This window comes from Coregonus lavaretus, assembly GCF_964263955.1.
Source record: "Coregonus lavaretus genome assembly, chromosome: 21".
In the NCBI taxonomy this organism is placed as follows: domain Eukaryota; kingdom Metazoa; phylum Chordata; class Actinopteri; order Salmoniformes; family Salmonidae; genus Coregonus; species Coregonus lavaretus.
In genome coordinates this window covers 10,260,679-10,279,312 of record NC_140008.1, presented here as the reverse complement: position 1 = coordinate 10,279,312, position 18,634 = coordinate 10,260,679, and the positions used below count along the sequence as shown (strand labels likewise).

At 44.2% G+C, this 18,634-nt stretch overlaps 2 protein-coding genes across 2 annotated transcripts in view; both read left to right on the top strand.

The window, feature by feature from the left end:
• The first annotated feature begins 1,709 nt into the window (after positions 1 to 1,709).
• Positions 1,710 to 6,533, top strand: gtse1 (G-2 and S-phase expressed 1). The gene is made up of 11 exons (XM_084185847.1): positions 1,710 to 1,807; positions 2,146 to 2,203; positions 2,405 to 3,074; positions 3,195 to 3,356; positions 3,513 to 3,654; positions 3,793 to 4,224; positions 4,365 to 4,434; positions 4,751 to 4,981; positions 5,161 to 5,467; positions 5,560 to 5,676; positions 6,118 to 6,533. Exons 1-11 carry the CDS (start codon positions 1,777 to 1,779, stop codon positions 6,208 to 6,210), a joined length of 2,313 nt encoding a protein of 770 aa, XP_084041973.1. The 5' UTR covers positions 1,710 to 1,776; the 3' UTR covers positions 6,211 to 6,533.
• Positions 6,534 to 8,990: 2,457 nt separating this feature from the next.
• Positions 8,991 to 18,634, top strand: part of LOC311149231 (cadherin EGF LAG seven-pass G-type receptor 1-like) — a gene marked incomplete at its 5' end in the record, with an annotated part of 78,976 nt that continues 69,332 nt past the window's right edge. The window contains one exon of the mRNA XM_084186315.1: positions 8,991 to 12,510. Coding sequence (XP_084042441.1) covers positions 8,991 to 12,510 — 3,520 coding nt within the window. The remainder of the gene's footprint in view (positions 12,511 to 18,634) is intronic.

Sequence of the window (18,634 nt, the reverse complement as noted above, 5' to 3'; positions counted from 1 at the left end):
ACAGTACCAGTCAAAAGTTTGGATGCACCTACTCATTCAAGGGGTTTTCTTTATTTTGTACTATTTTCTACATTGTAGAATAATAGTGAAGACATCAAAACTATGAAATAACACATACGGAATCATGTAGTAACTAAAGAAAGTGTTAAACAAATCAAAATATATTTTATATTTGAGATTCTTCAAAGTAGCCACCCTTTGCCTTGATGACAGCTTTGCACATGCACACTCATGGCATTCTCTCAACCAGCTTTACCTGTAATGCTTTTCCATTCATTTTAGTAATTTAGCAGATGCTCTTATTCAGACAGACTTACAGTAGAGCGCATACATTTTTCACATATATATATATATATATATATATATTATTTTTATTTTTTTTACTTCACCTAGCTTCCACATGGGTGAGACATTTAGGATGTAGCACCTTTAAAATACTTGATAAAAGTCCGAAAGTGGTTTTAAATGTAGGGTACTTGAGTATAAAACTAAATACTGTAAATCCAAATCCCTTATATTAAAATACAATCTTTATTGGTCCATACACAGGGTAAACCGGTACCACACAACTACACAAACAGGATGGGAGCAACAGGGTCTTGATTAAGGGCACATCGGCAGTTAGTGGCAGCTGATATGTTGATGCCAGCTACGTTCCGGTTGATAGCTCACACCCGACAGATGTATTTCCATCAGCATTGGGATTCGAACTTGCAACCCTCCGGTGGCCCGCTTCTCTGAGGCTACCGCTGCCACAGTTGGCCAAATTAGTTTTTTTTGTTTTATAAAGTTGTTCTCAAATAGGTAGGCTACTCCAACACTCAGAATCAGATGCTATTTACCAATGCAGCTATGCCAGAGGCGAAACAGAAGGGATGATTGCGCGTTCTCTTGATAAGCATGTGAATGGGACTATGTTGCTGTCCTGCAAGAGTAGTCTCCACCAGGAAAAATAAATGTATCAGAGTAAAAAGTACATATTTTTTTTTAGGAATGTAGCTAGTTGAGTAAAAATTAAAGTTGTTAGGAATATAAATACTAAAGTAAGTACAGATACCCTCCCCCTATAAAAAAAAAACTTACTTTATCTTTCTGTTCTTGGCCAGTCTAATGTAAAGGCAAAATCACTACAATTCCCGTGAGCGCTCTGGTGTCGCTTCTGCCAGACGTTTCAACCAATGTCGATGCAGCCTGCATGTCACATGAACTTGTTTGTTCACGAAATTTGAAATATCTCTTCCTCTCGGACCAAATGCATGTTTTTGAGACAGATGTTGAACTGAATGACATCGATTTAGCAGAAGATAGCAAGCAAACTATTTAATTACAAACATAAGACGGTAGGTGCTTTTGATGTATTGGAAATACGAAATTCGTCCATACGACCTAGCTAGTTAGATGCATTGTATTGTGTGTCGTGCCAGCTAACGCGTTAGCTAGATTGCTGCTAGCTACATTTTTAAACTGCCACAAATACATTACCAACTGAAGTAAGGATTGGGCTAAAGTTAGCTAGCTAACCAACCATGTAAATTAATCCTGACATGTTAGCTAGTTATGCCCATAATACATGCTAGTCTGTCAAAGCTAGCTAACGTTAGTTCATGTTAAGAGTAACGTAGCTTTATTAGCTACAGAAGCTAGCTAAAAGCTAACGTTATATCACACTGTTTTTCATACGTTTTCAATTTTCTAATTTCCCTATGAAGGACGACTAGCGTTAACCTACTACGACGTCTGCCCTCTGGACCCTAGCGACCTGTCCTTGCTTGTCCCATGAGGAGTATGGATTCCCATGCCAACAGTGGTAGCTCAGCTTTCTTATCCTTATTTTTTGTTAACTATGTAATTTATACCATTGATAGTCACATTGTCAACTATTTCACGTTATAGTCCATGAGCTAGACCCCCAAATTTGGGCCGTCGGGCTCACTTGGGTTGACGACGTCGTATATGATTGTGACAACTATGGACATAACTAGACCTTCACGAAAATCACTGAGACATCTTCACCCAAAGTGAGCCCGAACAACCACCATGGCTCATGTACTATTAGTAGGGAGACAAAAACACTGTCCTTCCTATCAAAGGATTTAATTGTTTGTTGCATTGTTTGTTTTAATTTCCTTGTTCCTTTTCCCCAAGAATTTTTCTCATTGGCTGAAGAGAAGTTTGATTTTGACGTTTCACTGTCACCTGCGAGGTTGGTGTCATAGATATCTTTGATTTCCATTTATTTGTATTTGGTTTGCATGTATTTCTCTCTTGAATGCATTGCCATTGAACTCAAAATCAGTTGTCTGTGTATTTGATACTACCATTGTCTATACATTTTACATGGGAAATTTTCCTTCACTTACATATGAAAAATAACATTTGTAAAATCAATCCCCCTTGTTTAAAGCTCAAGAGGAGATGAAGACGATGACGAGGTCTTTGTGGGTCCTGTCTGTCACAAGGAGAGGTGTATTTCCGTCGGTCTGGAGACCATTGTCAAGGAAAGCGTCAGCAGTTGGCCTTCAGTGGGTGAGAGGACCAGCTGGAGTCCTTTGGCTGAGGACAAGTTTGAGGAAATCTGCAAGGAAGCCCACCTACTAGCCAGTCAACTAGTAGTCAACCAGCAGCACCCTGATGTAGGGGAAACCAATGGTACACTCACAGTGAGTAAAGAGGAATCGAAAGAGGACTTTGTGCAGGATGCTGGGGCCAAACTGGGCATGTTCAGAAAGCCAGTTGACGCTGTGCACAGCCCTATCAAAAGGGAGACCTTCTGTGTCCAGGACAGTCCATTGAAGCAGCTCCCTCCTGCTATTCAGCAGCGGCTATTAAGGGCTGGTGGAGTTTCTAACTCCAATAAGAGCAGTGCTGGCACTTCCAGCCCTGTGAGAGCGGGGACTATGACTCAGCCCAAGATGGTGCGCCGAGGCAGGGTGGGGCTGGCCTGCAACACCGGAGTGCTCCCTAGAAAACAACAACCAGCAGCCCGAGGAGCGACCGCGACGACAGCCCTGCATACAGCCAAGACTAAACCAGCGCCTGCCGAGAGGACCACCATGCTGCCTCCTCCAAGCAAAGTATGGGCACTAGGGATCTTAGAAGATATCTAGCCACATAGCCTCGATCATTCGGTATGGTCTAAGGTCAAATCAATACTGGAGAAAGTTTTCTCAACTCATGTAGTCTGTTTCTTTCAGGGTAACTTGGGGCTGAGGCGTAGCCCGGGTAGTCGTACCTCCAGCAGAGCAGCCTCCTGTGAGGACATTCTCTCTGACACGGCCAGCGTGTCCTCCGACATCAGTGACACCTCCCTCAACTCCAGTCTGCAGGGGAAGAGGACCCTCGTACCCCCTAGCAAGGTAACCCAGAGGATTTTGGTGATATAATCAGAAATGTACATTTATGCCGGATTCTTCATTCATATAAGTATGAGATTCAGATCAGATGATAAAAGATGTGAATACCCTCTGATAAAATGGCAGGTGTTGAAACATGAATGTCCTTGTCCTATTCAGAGTGGGATGCGGGCTCTGTCAGTGCTCAAAGCCCCCCCTCCTCAGACCAGGAGAGTGACTGACCATAGGAGAAATACATCGTCCTCCTCTTCCTCTGTGTCCAGCTTCAACTCCAGTCTCTCTGTGTCACCCACAGGGAAAGGTGAGGCCTGTGTAGCGCTTCACAAGCCCTGTCTCCTTTACAGTGTATTTTCAAGGTGCTTTCTACAGTTCAACCATTTCAAAGATGTGATGTGTATGGAAAGTGCAATACAAATATCTGAACTGTCTCTGATTTTAGGTAAACTTAACATGTCCCTCAACTCCAGCATCAGTGGCCCTAATGGCCGCCTGCCCACTGGCAAGAACCGACTCACCAATCCTGGTGTGAGTGCCACCAAGACCCGCAGGTCTACCGTCATCGGCCGAGCTCCGGAGCCGCCCTCTTCCACCACAGGGGCACGCCGCTCCATCTCAGCCCAGGGAAGGAAGCCCTCTGAGCCAGACCGGTCTAAAACTGTTCAGTCCACCCCTTTGAAGAGAGCTGAACTGGCGGCCAAAGCCACCCCCCTGCACCAGACTCCAGCCAAGACTAACATGGAGAGAATGTCGTCTGTGCCCAACATCCCCACCTCGTCTTCAGCGAACATGGAGAGCGTCGTCAGCGGCAACCCCAAACTCAAGATGTTCATTGCTCCAACCCCCACTAGTCAGTTCAAGAGGAGGTTGGAAGGTGAGGACTGGTCAACTGTTGGCCAACAATGAGCAGCTACTACTGATCACTGTCTTACTTCATGTTTCTAAAATGGAAAGGCTCAGAATTGTTTGCTCTCAAAAATGTAAACTTATTCAATTTCTGTCTTCCCTACAAAGCGGTTTCATCCCCTGATGCCCCTCGCATCATGAAGCCAAAGAGATTGATGTCTGCTTGCAGTGTGGAAAGGTACTGTAACTATAATAATATGCCATTTAGCAGACGCTTTTATCCAAAGAGACTTACAGTCATGTGCGCATACATTTTTACGTATGGGTGGTCCCGGGGATCGAACCCACTACCCTGGCGTTACAAGCGCCATGCTCTACCAATTGAGCTACAGAGGACCACCCATACGTAAAATGTAAACATTTTCTCTAAGCATCTGGAGTGGGAAATTGGTATTCTAATAATATTCAATGGTGTACAAAGATGTGTTAGTCATCCTAATCCATAACATTAGCATTGTATATGCCCCCCCCCCCCCCCCCTTTCTATCCAACAGTCTCCCCCACAATCTAGCACTTCCAGTTCCAGAGCTGCTCCAGACACCCCCTGCTGGGGGGAACAAGGCAGTGCAACCCAAGATGAGACGCCCCTCTGCCCTGCCCACCCCTGTGAACCGGAGGATCTCTGGTATCCCCATGCTTACCCCGAAGAGCATGTCACGGCCAGGCAGGCCCTCCCTGAGCATGGCCAACCTGACAGCCTCTACCCAGAGGGCCAGCTACTGGAGGTGAGAAAGCAGCTGCCACACTAGGACTACCACACTGGACTCTATCTAAAGGGGCCAAGATAATAGTCTTTCCATAAGTGACATACTGAACCAGTGTTAGGGTAAGGTGTTGTGATGTAATATAAATAGGCTTATTAGAAGCTAGTTTGTGATAACCATGGCTTTTTTCCCCCCTCCAGTCCAACCCAGGTGAAGGGGAGCCACCAAGAGGAGGTGGCAGCAGCCCCAGAAGAGGAGACCGTCCAGCCCTTTTCCCTGGAAGACGAGCCAGAGGTGCAGCCCTCCACCCCCGCTACAGTCCCACATCCAGAGGAGCAGGAGGTAAGTCAAGATGTCCCAGAACCAGGAGTGGACCAGGAGCCTCCTACGACTAACAAGGAAAACAACCACCCTGAGCTGAATGAAGAATCCAAGGAGCTCCAGAACACTGAAAAGCTTGTGGATCAGCCTCAATGCTATTGGATGAAGACACAGGAAGTTAATGAGGTAATGTCTTGATATGTGGAAGCTTGCATAACTTCTTATTTGTCTTTGGTTGAATGACGTTTGTATGTTCTGGTTTGTTTCTTGTCCAATAGGTTTTGCTGGTGGATGCCCCGGCTCCTGTGTTGAGGCCATATGAGAAACTCCTAATTGACCTCTCCAACACTCCTGTCCTGATGAGAACAGCCACTGTCAAGCCATCTGGTGGTCAGGTGAGAGAATGCACTCCTTACATAATTATTTGTATTAATTGTACCTTTTATTTAACTAGGCAAGTCAGTTAAGAACAAATTCTTATTTACAATGATGGCCTACACCGGCCAAACCCGGACGACGCTGGGCCAATTGTGCGCCGCCCTATGGGACTCCCAATCACGGCCGGTTGTGATACAGCCTGGAATCGAACCAGGGGGTCTGTAGTGACGCCTCAAGCACTGAGATGCAGTGCCTTAGACCGCTGAGATGCAGTGCCTTAGACCGCTGAGATGCAGTGCCTTAGACCGCTGCGCCACTCGGGAGTCATTATGATGACTGATTATTGAGAAATGCAGTGCCATGATACCCAGTTGACTCATAATATCAAGTATGTTGTCAGGATTCATATGACCACACTGATTACCAGTAATTGTATGTATATTTTTTTCCACTTACAGTTGATTGACCTGAGCTCTCCCCTGATCAAATGGAGTCCGGAACACAAGGACAGTGCCTTAAACAATGCACCCCTGATCAACTTATCCTTTTGATCAATAATATCGCAATAGAGCTAGATTCCAGCATTTCCTCTATGTATATTGATTCCAATAGCCTTCCTGCTGAAGGTTGTGCCTGTACCACACACTAGTGACATTTATAATGATAAAACTAGCTGTTGATGATCAAGGATTTTAGACAAGAAAATAAGATTGTGTTTTAAGTCAAGACTGTTAGTATACATGCTATGTAAGTCACCAATCTGATTTCTTTTTAAGAATGGTACTGTACCTTATTATTTTTGTTTGTTACTGTCTTGCAGCTCTATGTGGTTCTTTTAAATCTCTAATAAATGTTCTTAATTTAACTTATTGTGATGCTGAGTCTTGTGTGTAGATTAATGCAGGTCTGGTATTAGGGCCAGAGAGCTGACCTGTGCTCATTGCCTCGGAGACAGTCTACTCCACTATTGGCTGGGCACCCAGAAGTTTGACGTCGACTGAAGGAACAGCTCCTGCCCACAGACATACACACAGAGATTTTCTTGTGCTCTCATAAATAAGATATAATCCACTCGTACACTCATACATTTACCAGATACACTATATATACAGCCATTCCCTTGCTGACAGGTGTATAAAATTGAGCACACAGCCATGCAATCTCCATAGACAAACATTGGCAGTAGAATGGACTTACTGAAGAGCTCAGTGACTTTCAATGTGGCACCGTCATATGATGTCACCTTTCCAACAAGTCAGTTCGTAAAATGTCTGCCCTGCTAGAGCTGCCCCGGTCAACTGTAAGTGCTGTTTTTGTGAAGTGGAAACGTCTAGGATCAACAGCGGCTCAGCCGCGAAGTGGTAGGCCACACAAGCTCACAGAGCGGGGACACCGAGTGCTGAAGTGCGTACCGCGTAAAAATCGTCTGTCCTCGGTTGCAACACTCACTACCGAGTTCCAAACTGCCTCTGGAAGTAACGTCAGCACAAGAACTGTTCGTCGGGAGCTTCATGAAATGGGTTTCCATGGCCGAGCAGCCGCACACAAGCCTAAGATCATCATGAGCAATGCCAAGCGTCGGCTGGAATGGTGTAAAGTTCACCACCACTGGTCTCTGGAGCAGTGGAAACGCATTTTCTGGAGTGATGATTAATGGTTCACCATCTGGCAGTCCGACGGACGAATCTGGGTTTGGCGGATGCCAGCAGAACGCTACCTGCCCCAATGCATAGTGCTAACTGTAATGTTTGGTGGAGGAGGAATAATGGTCTGGGGCTGTTTTTCATGGTTTGGGCTAGGCCCCTTTGTTCCAGTGAAGGGAAATCTTAACACTACAGCATTCAATGACCTTCTAGACGATTCTGTACTTCCGACTTTGTGGCAACAGTTTGGGGAAGGCCCTTTCCTGTTTCAGCATGACAATGCCCCCGTGAACAACGCGAGGTCTATACAGAAATGGTTTTTCGAGATCGGTGTGGAATAACTTTACTGGCCTGCACAGAGCCCTGACCTCAACCCCATCGAACACCTTTGGGATGAATTGGAACGCTGACTGCGCATTGTAGTGGAATGTAATGGCTAAACAGAGACTGGCAACCAGGCTAACTTTAGGCCACATGGTACTAGATACTTCCTATAGCAGGATTCCCCAACTGGCTGCCTGGTGGTTTTAAAGTATGTCCACTAGGTGACAGCATTTAATCAAGTTTTAATTGTCAGTGAATTTATTTTTGATTTGATTTTATACACTATACAATGAGAACAGGTTTAAAATGTTAATGTATACAAAACTAAGTCTGAGACGTAGCAAAAAAAACTATATACCTGTACAAATAGGAGGTTTTTAGAGATCATTACCCACATCACTTCATGGCACATTGTGGTCGGCTGCTGATATTTGGGAAAGAGCGTTTGACTGACAAACAGTGCAGCGTTTACACAGGCAGCCCAATTCTGATATTTTGTAACTTTTTACCCAATCACATCAGATATTTTCAAATCAAAGCTCTGTTTCAGAGCAGGTCGGTCAAAATACAAATTATTGAACAAAAATATCATAATTTGGTTGCCTGTGTAAACGCAGCCTAGAGTTGGGGAGCAGGGCAGCTTTCAGAGGTAGGGCGGTGAGAGAGTGCAAAGATTATGGATATACTGACAAGATACATGTCTCTCCGCCCTGACAATGGGAGTGGTTGTCAACAAAGTGTCACGGTGGGCTGTCTAGCTCCAGCCTATACTTTCTTCGGAATGGTGGATATATCTCATTATTGTAATCACATTTTGAATATTCAATGAGGGTTGATGAAGTCAACCGCCTGTTTTCAACCGAGAGAGATGCTATGCTACTAGCCTCAATGCATGAATATGCATAGCCATCTCGAGACAACTCTGATATAAAGTGTTTTTTCTCAACGTTCCCGGGATGTCACGTGTCTTACTTATATCAGTACATTAGTAACAACTTAAGCGTTATGAAACATCTATTTGATCAAATAAACCTCACATAGCAAATAAGCCATTTATTTTTTTGTTGACCAAATTCGACACTCATTGACCACCATACAGAAACTTGCTTGGTGGGCAAAACAACGAACAAAAACCCACCTGCTGGAGGGAGACCGATTTTCCGCGGAATGGGGCCTCTCTCTTGCTCTCGGGAGAATGAGACCAGTTTGAACTATTTCATGGGCGCGCTATGCTACGCTCCGATCCTCGCAACAGTCTAACTTATCATGGAACGGGATTGGACGGCGAGGACCCGGGAAAAACTTGTTCAGTGGACTTTATAGCTGTTCTTGACTGATAAGGTGGATGCCATGCGTTTTAAACCATGGCATTACAAATGCTTTGGCCATGGATATGTTTTCTATCACACGTTCTAGTAATTGCATGTTTTGATGTACACGTTTCGGATACTTTGCAGCCTGGAGTAGTGCTCGGAAATGTATCTCTTGGACGGGGTTGGATCTATCAAATAGACAGGACGTTAACCCCTAAATATGTGAGACACATTTTCAATATTGAGAGACAACATGGAATTGTATATTTCTCAGGAAAAGTTAATTGTGCGCTGTTGCCGAAGAACCCAGCGCCGCTTTACATTCAGATCAAATCAAGTACCTCGGATAACTTTATTTTAATTCACTTCAATACTTTTGTGCATGGACAGAACTGTTTCATTAAATATAGGAGAAAGATAACCGAAGGTAAGCCCCAGATTTACATGAACATTCTCTCAAAAGTAGAGACATATCCATGCGTCTCAAAGAGTATTTTGCTTTTGAACATTTATGAAAATTTACCACTATTTACTCGAAAACCTAATTCTTACCATTCATTATGTAAGGGAGGCAACTGGAAATTAGTTTTTGATAACGGGAGTGTTTTGCCAAACTGTCTGCAACCCAATGAGCGAAACGGATTGGATTTACTCTGCAGGGTGCAAAATCTTTGGAATTACACCACTGTTCGTGTGAAAGTGCGATTTAATTATCTTCATAGTCATGCCATGTTTACAGACGGGGATTTAGGGAGACTGGGTTCATGGACCAAACGTAAAAAAAGACATGTGAACACCGCTCCCCAGTTTCAACTGCCCAACTATCAGGTGTCTGTCCCGGAGAATGAACCCGCGGGAACTCGCGTAATTACGCTCAAAGCACTGGATACCGACGATGAAGATGCTGGTGAAGTGGAATATGATATGGAAGCTCTGTTCGATAGCAGATCCAATGATTATTTCCAAATCAATTTGCAGACCGGCAGCATTACAACGTTGCAGCCTTTGGACAGGGAGGTCAAGGATACACATGTCTTCAAAGTTATTGCTACAGACAATGGCACCCCTAAGAGGTCGGCCACTGCTTACCTCACTATCACTATAAGTGACACTAATGATCATGGGCCTGTGTTTGAGCAGACAGAGTACAGGGTCAGCATTAGGGAAAATGTGGAGATAGGTTTTGAAGTGTTGACTATAAGGGCCACAGATGGGGATGCCCCATCAAATGCCAACATGATCTATAAGATTGTGAATGAGGGGGAAGATAATGCTGGTTTTGAAATCGATCCTAGAAATGGACTAGTCAAGATTAGGGTTCGGCCTGACAGAGAAACCTTGACCCAGTATCAGCTGATAGTGGAGGCCAATGATCAGGGTAAAGACCCAGGCCCCCGCAGTGCCACGGCTACAGTGTATATCTCTGTGGAGGATGAGAATGACAACTACCCCCAGTTCAGTGAGAAGAGGTATGTAGTCCAGGTGCTTGAGAGTGTGGCAGTGAACACCAAAGTGGCCCAGGTGAAGGCCACAGACAAAGACGAGGGCAACAATGCAAAAGTCCACTACAGCATCATCAGTGGCAACGTGAAGGGCCAGTTCTACATCCATTCCCCTACAGGTGTCATTGACATAATCAACCCCCTAGATTATGAGATGATCAGGGAATATAATTTGAGAATAAAGGCACAGGATGGGGGCAGACCACCTCTGATTAATGGCACAGGGATAGTTGTAGTGCAAGTTGTGGATGTCAACGATAACGGCCCTATGTTTGTTAGCACACCCTTTCAAGCCACAGTATTGGAAAATGTGGCCGTTGGTTGTTCTGTGATCCATATTCAGGCTATTGATGCAGACTCCGGTGACAACTCTCATTTGGAGTACAGACTAACAGCTATGGCTCCAGGATTCCCCTTCATCATCAACAACAGCACAGGGTGGATTACAGTTAGTGTAGAACTTGACAGGGAGACCACCGGCTTTTACACGTTTGGCGTTGAAGCAGTGGATCATGGGGTCCCTGCCATGTCCTCCTCGGCCAGCGTCAGTGTGACAGTGCTCGACGTGAACGACAACGTCCCCACTTTTACTCAGAGGTTGTATAGCCTGAAGATTAATGAGGATGCTGTGGTGGGTACGAGCGTGCTAGCACTCTCTGCCATAGATAGGGACGCCAACAGTGTGGTAACATACCAGATTTCCAGCGGCAACACGCGGAACAGGTTTGCCATCACCAGTCAGACTGCAGGGGCAGTCATCACCCTGGCACTGCCACTGGACTACAAACAGGAGCGGCAGTATGTCCTGACGGTGACAGCCTCGGATGGCACGCGTTACGACACAGCACAGGTCTTTATCAACGTCACTGATGCCAACACCCACCGGCCCGTGTTCCAGAGCACCAACTACCAGGTGATGATTGGCGAGGACCGGCCTGTGGGCTCCACTGTGGTGGTGATCAGTGCCACGGACGAGGACACAGGGGAGAACGCACGCATCAGCTATGTTATGGAGGACAACGTGCCACAGTTCAAGATCAACCCTGACACAGGCGCCATAACCACGCAGATAGAAATCGACTATGAGGATCAGGCCTCCTACACATTAGCTATCATTGCCCGTGACAACGGCATCCCCCAGAAATCTGACACCACATATGTGGAGATCATCGTTCTGGATGCTAACGATAACGCGCCACAGTTCCTCAGGGACATATACCAGGGGACAGTGTTTGAGGATGCACCCGTGTATACCAGCGTCCTCCAGATTTCTGCATCTGACAGGGACTCGGGGTCCAATGGGAGGCTTAGTTACACCTTCCAGGGTGGGGATGATGGAGAGGGTGACTTCTTCATTGAGCCGTACTCTGGCATTATTAGAACAGCCAGGAAACTTGACAGGGAGAATGTGCCTGTGTACAATCTGAAGGCCTTTGCTGTGGATAAGGGGGTTCCGCCTCTTAAGGCAGCCGTGGACGTCCAAGTGTCCGTCCTGGACATCAATGACAATGCTCCTGTGTTTGAAAAGGATGAACTGTACGTCTATGTGGTGGAGAACAGTCATGTGGGTTCCATTGTAGCCCGCATCACTGCTACAGATCCCGACGAGGGAACCAATGCGCAAATCCTGTTCCAGATTGTGGAAGGAAATGTCCCAGAGGTCTTCCAACTAGACATCTTCAACGGGGATCTTATCGCTCTCACTGATTTAGACTACGAGTCCAAGGTGGAGTACACAATCATTGTCCAGGCGACCTCTGCACCATTAGTCAGCCGCGCCATCGTGCACATCCGCCTGCTGGACGTCAACGACAATGACCCTGTCCTACGTGACTTTGAGATCATCTTTAACAACTACGTCACCAACAGGTCCAACAGCTTTCCGGCTGGGGTGATCGGGAAGGTTCCGGCCCAGGACCCGGATGTGTCAGATAACCTCCACTACAGTTTTGTGGAGGGCAATGAGCTGAGTCTACTAATCCTGAACAAGGACACCGGGGACTTGAGGCTGAGCAGAGACCTGGACAACAACCGGCCCCTTGAGGCCACCATGAAGATATCAGTCACAGGTAATTAAACTGTGTTCATTTAAATGCAATAGCTTTTTAAGTCCACCTCCATATGCATGGCAGATATTTTCTATTTTGTCTGTCCCTTCCACCTCCTCTCTTCATTCTGCCATCTTGTTTAATTTTTTTGCTCTTGTCTTGCAATGTGACCTCTACTAATTGTGCTAGTTGTAAATCTGTTTTATCGCTGGTACTTGTCTCTACTTTGAAAGAGAGTATGTTGCATGTCTACTATGGTAAGACTGGTGCTTGTGCCGAAATCACCACATTACCCATTACAGACTGGTTATCCACTAAAAGATCCACAAAATGTTGTCCAACAGTATTGTTGCTTGACAACTACACCCTTTGTTCCATTTGAGGTTCCTGAGGGGTTCTTTGTAAGGTTTTGTTGTTTATGCCATGAAATGCTACACTGTTAAAAAGTTCCTGTAATTTTACGGTACACTACAGGCTACTGGTTGCAGTGAAAGTACGGGAAACAACAAGTTACTGAATTTTGTGTGTTTGTGCCAACTGTCATTGGAAGTGTTGCACCAGTTTAAGGGGTTGATGGTTATGTTGTCAATGGTTGAGCACCTCTTTTAACACTGTCAGTTCTGCAATCTTTGTAAGAGCATGTGATAATAAAGACCTGCGATGTTAACAGGTTACTGTGCATTTCACAGTAACTTAATGGCAGTTAGTTGCCTGGAAGTTGTTGTGACTATTGCGTTACCTAACTGGCAACTAGCTGTCAGTAAGTAATTAAAAAATTTGCAGTAACTTAATAGCCAGTAACTGTTAGTAACTTACTTGCAACTAGCTTACTGTACTTTCCCTGAACCATACTGATTACAAGATAGCTTAGTCTTTGTGGTGAGCACACATGGGACTCACCTGGTCTCAACCTTTTGGTTGACAACAAACTGACCTTCCTACTACAACATCAGGTCAGTGAGTGTGACAGACACCAGCCACAGTAAATTACAGTGAATTTTACAATAACTACTTGTAGCAAGCTGACAGTAAATTATTGAACTACAGAGGGTAGTGCGTACGGCCCAGTACGTCACTGGTGCCAAGCTTCCTGCCATTCAGGACCTCTATACCAGGCAGTGTCAGAGGAAGGCCCTCAAAAAAAAGACTTCAGCCACCCTAGTCATAGACTGTTCTCTCTGCTACCGCACGGCAAGTGGTTCTGGAGTGTTAAGTCTAGGTCTAAAATATTTTTTAACAGCTTCTACCCCCAAGCCATAAGACTCCTGAACAGCTAATCATGGCTACCCGGACTATTTGCACTGCCTGTAGTGTACCATAAAAAAAGTACAGGAACTTTTTGGTGACCAACTGCCATTAAGTTACTGGAAAATGCACAGTAACTTTTTAACAGTTCAGCTCTTGAGTGTCACAAGCTCTTACAAAGATTATATAACTGAGAGTGGACAAATTAGGTGCTCAACATCCAGCAACACAATGATAAAACCACTTAAACTAGCACAACACTTCCACTAACGGTTGGCACAAATACAACATTTTAGACCATGCCCCCAAATATGCTAATGAGCCCCCGCCAGCACATTGCACCCACCTACATTTAAAAGTGCAGTAATGATTGTACCTTATAGTGAATATAGTTGCTAGAATTTTTTTCCATTATACTAGATTTTGCACACATATACCCTTAAAGGTACCGACCAGAACCATGGGAGTACCTACAGTGAGGGAAAAAAGTATTTGATCCCCTGCTGATTTTGTACATTTGCCCACTGACAAAGACATGATCAGTCTATAATTTGAATGGTAGGTTTATTTGAACAGTGAGAGACAGAATAACAACAAAAAAATCCAGAAAAACGCATGTCAAAAATGTTATATATTGATTTGCATTTTAATGAGGGAATTAAGTATTTGACCCCTCTGCAAAACATGACTTAGTACTTGGTGGCAAAACCCTTGTTGGCAATCACAGAGGTCAAACATTTCTTGTAGTTGGCCACCAGGTTTGCACACATCTCAGGAGGGATTTTGTTCCACTCCTCTTTGCAGATGTTCTCCAAGTCATTAAGGTTTTGAGGCTGACGTTTGGCAACTCGAACCTTCAGCTCCCTCCACAGATTTTCTATGGGAATAAGGTCTGGAGACTGGCTAGGCCACTCCAGGACCTTAATGTGCTTCTTCTTGAGCCACTCCTTTGTTGCCTTGGCCGTGTGTTTTGGGTCATTGTCATGCTGGAATACCCATCCACGACCCATTTTCAATGCCCTGGCTGAGGGAAGGAGGTTCTCACCCAAGATTTGACGGTACATGGCCCCGTCCATTGTCCCTTTGATGCGGTGAAGTTGTCCTGTCCCCTTAGCAGAAAAACACCGCCAAAGCATAATGTTTCCACCTCCATGTTTGACGGTGGGGATTGTGTTCTTGGGGTCATAGGCAGCATTCCTCCTCCTCCAAACACGGCGAGTTGAGTTGATGCCAAAGAGCTCGATTTTGGTCTCATCTGACCACAACACTTTCACCCAGTTCTCCTCTGAATCATTCAGATGTTCATTGGCAAACTTCAGACGGCCCTGTATATGTGCTTTCTTGAGCAGGGGGACCTTGCGGGCGCTGCAGGATTTCAGTCCTTCACGGCGTAGTGTGTTACCAATTGTTTTCTTGGTGACTATGGTCCCATCTGCCTTGAGATCATTGACAAGATCCTCCCGTGTAGTTCTGGGCTGATTCCTCACCGTTCTCATGATCATTGCAACTCCACGAGGTGAGATCTTGCATGGAGCCCCAGGTCGAGGGAGATTGACAGTTCTTTTGTGTTTCTTCCATTTGCGAATAATCGCACCAACTGTTGCCACATTCTCACCAAGCTGCTTGGCGATGGTTTTGTAGCCCATTCCAGCCTTGTGTAGGTCTACAATCTTGTCCCTGACTTCCTTGGAGAGCTCTTTGGTCTTGGCCATGGTGGAGAGTTTGGAATCTGATTGATTGCTTATGTGGACAGGTGTCTTTTATACAGGTAACAAGCTGAGATTAGGAGCACTCCCTTTAAGTGTATAAAAGACACCTGTGAGCCAGAAATCTTTCTGATTGAGATGGGGTCAAATACTTATTTCCCTCATTAAAATGCAAATCAATTTATAACATTTTTGACATGCGTTTTTCTGGATTTTTTTGTTGTTATTCTGTCTCTCACTGTTCAAATAAACCTACCATTAAAATTATAGACTGATAATTTCTTTGTCAGTGGGCAAACGTACAAAATCAGCAGGGGATCAAATACTTTTTTCCCTCACTGTAACAGTGTGTGCCATAAGCACATCTGAAGTATCCTATAAGTATAACTGTAGAACCTGTTATTGTTTCTACCTGGAATCAGAGGGTTCTTCATGAGAGGGTTCTAAATGGAACCCAAAAGGATTCCCCAATAGGGACAAATGACAGAATGTCTATTAGTTTTAATCTTTTAACAATCTGAATCATACCCATAGACCCAGTGGCGTAGCAGGAAAATCAGGTCGCTGGCAACCCAGAGGTTGTGAGTTCAAATCCCAAGTGAGGTTAACGCCCAAGTAAGCAGAATACAACAGCATGCTGTTCTTTACAGCAATAATACCTTAATCCAGCTCTAAAAATACAGTAACCTTTTTGTGTATTTTCACTGCAGTCAGTAGCCAGGAAATTGTTTACAGTGTAATGAAGAACCCTCTGGTTCTATCAGTGTAATGGAGAACCATACAGATGTTTATACTAAGGGTTATTCAAAGAACTGATATAAAAAGGTTCTCCAAAGTCCAAAAAAGGGTTCCCCTACAGCATTTTCCCAACTCCAGTCCTCGAGTACCCCCAACAGCACACATATTTGTTGTAGCCCCTGACAAACTCACCTGAATCATCTCATTGAGGACTTGATGATTAGTTGACATGTTGAATCAGGTGTGCTTGTCCAGGGCTTCAAGAAAAATGTACTGTTTGGGTACTGGATGACTGGAGTTGGGAAACACTACCCTTCAGGAAAAAAATGAACAACCCTTTTTTGGTACTAACCAGCACCTTTTTTGAGAGTGTATGGCCTGACTTGACGTATTCAACATCAGTGATCAGTGCTGTGCTTGTAGCAGAAATAACGACAGCATTGCATGAAGTTGTCAAAATTCTATAGTATCTGGGTATCCCCTTGCAAGACCATCCTCAGGCAATGTGCTCTTTAATCTAATGTTATTTGAAATCATGTGACAGTAGTTTCCATGTTATTGTCTGTGCGTCTTCCAGAGAAAGGATTTTCCTGAATTAGTTCACAGTAGTTTCCATTATCCATTTGGTAATCTATACTCAATTTCAGCAACTTGTTTATTGTTATTCCTGGGTGTCACATGCTATTTATTACTCAAGCTTGTTGTATTGGTACACTTGTAATCTGAAGAACTAAGGAGGGACTCTTTCAAAGTTGACGCGCTTGTCACCACATTTCTGTTTAGACAAGCAGACTTAAAAGTCAAACCATTTCATGATAAGACACATTCAAACCAGCATCACAAGTAATAGAAATGCAGAGGAAATATTTGAACTCATTTCAGTTAACCAGACGTTCATTTGAGGCCTACATTGCAGGCATACTCCCTACACAAGCTTTGCCCCAAGCTCTGGCTTACATATTCATTATGAAACAATGATTGATTATGTGTCAGGAAGAAATTCCTCGTAACTTATGATTCCTAGTGTGTCTCATACGCACTCCAGTCTAAGATCAGAGCATGCTGCAGCTCGCCCACTCTTGGGTTAATTTGAGTGTCTGGGCAGAGTATCAGTATGTGTCTTTCTTCATTTTTTCTTTCTCTTAGAAACATACACAAACATAATCACCATATTTTTTTTGATCTGTGTCACCATTAGTACGAGTCTTGCTGCTACTAGATACAAACCAACATTTCTGTCCACTTTTTGCTCATGTACTCCATTCTGTTCAAGCAATTATGAGCAGAGTTATCTTGAATCTGTGGGCATTGCTTCTCTACCCTTGAGATTTCAATTAGCCGTCCATGCCTAGCCCAGAATACTTGGCAGGTCTTAGTGTCTGCGCTCACTGGACCTCTATCAGACCCAGTGCCCCCCTAATTCAATTTGGGGAAATTACCAACAGCATGTTCTGCTGCTGATGACATGTCCTAATGCAAACCAATGGCCTTCGTTTCTTACAGTGGGTTTGACAACTTTGAGGCATACAGGGAACCAGGCAAATACATTTTTCCAGAGTTTGTTTTGCAGACAGAGACAAACATCATGCAACCCCATGTTCACTTTGAAACAAATGTAGCTTTTTCCTGATCATGTTTTGTCTTGCGATGTGTTTTGGTAAAGGGAGTGTTGAGATTGTAGCACCTTAGGCAAGGGAAACATCAAGGGTTCTTGCAGTGCCTCAGAGTACTCATAAAAAAATGTGTTGTTCATTCTTTGCACTTTGGTTGAATTGTGCTTATCTTGCTGTGGAGTTTTATATTGGGTCATTCCATATGAAACTCAAACATCTGAGTTTACGCATTTTTAGATAACTGACGTTTAAGGTATAAAAAAAAAGTATGTTATTATTATTATATATAATTTTTCAAGAAATTTTCAAATATTTTGACAACCCTCTTTGTAAACTTTCAAATGATATGAAACCCAAACATTTATATTTTGCAGTGATGAAGACATGGATGTCTCATGGTAGGGTGGGGGCATGTAAAATGGGTCAACTTTGAGCACCTCTATCTCCTGAATGGTTTGGTATTCAGTTCCAAAAACCACTTCCACCATGGGCAAACATGTATGGAAGGTTTCGTTCAAATCAAAAGGGGTGCAGTCAGAAAGTGATTGAAATCAAATGGAACGATCCTATTACACTAATACCATAGCCTTGGAGATACAGGAATTCAGGACTCAAACTCAGACTGGGTTGTGCTAATTTTGTCCGCTCTACAGAAGGCGTTAGTAGACGTTAGAATATCACCTGATTTTACTCATGTCACCTCAGGGGAAAGTTTGAGAGGACAACGGTCAGCAACACATTTCTCCTCTGTGACTTCACAGTGAGTGGCAAATGAAATGTAGTAAGTGCCATTGCGAGTGATCAGTGATGAATGTGTTCCTGTTGAAACATTTGTTCCCAGTG

Bases quoted from the DNA above. Each gene is read 5' to 3' on its own strand.
- gtse1 (XM_084185847.1), top strand. From the start codon at position 1,777: ATGAGGAGTATGGATTCCCATGCCAACAGTG. The intron at 4,435-4,750 runs GTACTGTAACTA...TCTATCCAACAG, and splicing joins TCTGCTTGCAGTGTGGAAAG to TCTCCCCCACAATCTAGCAC. The intron at 4,982-5,160 runs GTGAGAAAGCAG...TCCCCCCTCCAG, and splicing joins CAGAGGGCCAGCTACTGGAG to TCCAACCCAGGTGAAGGGGA.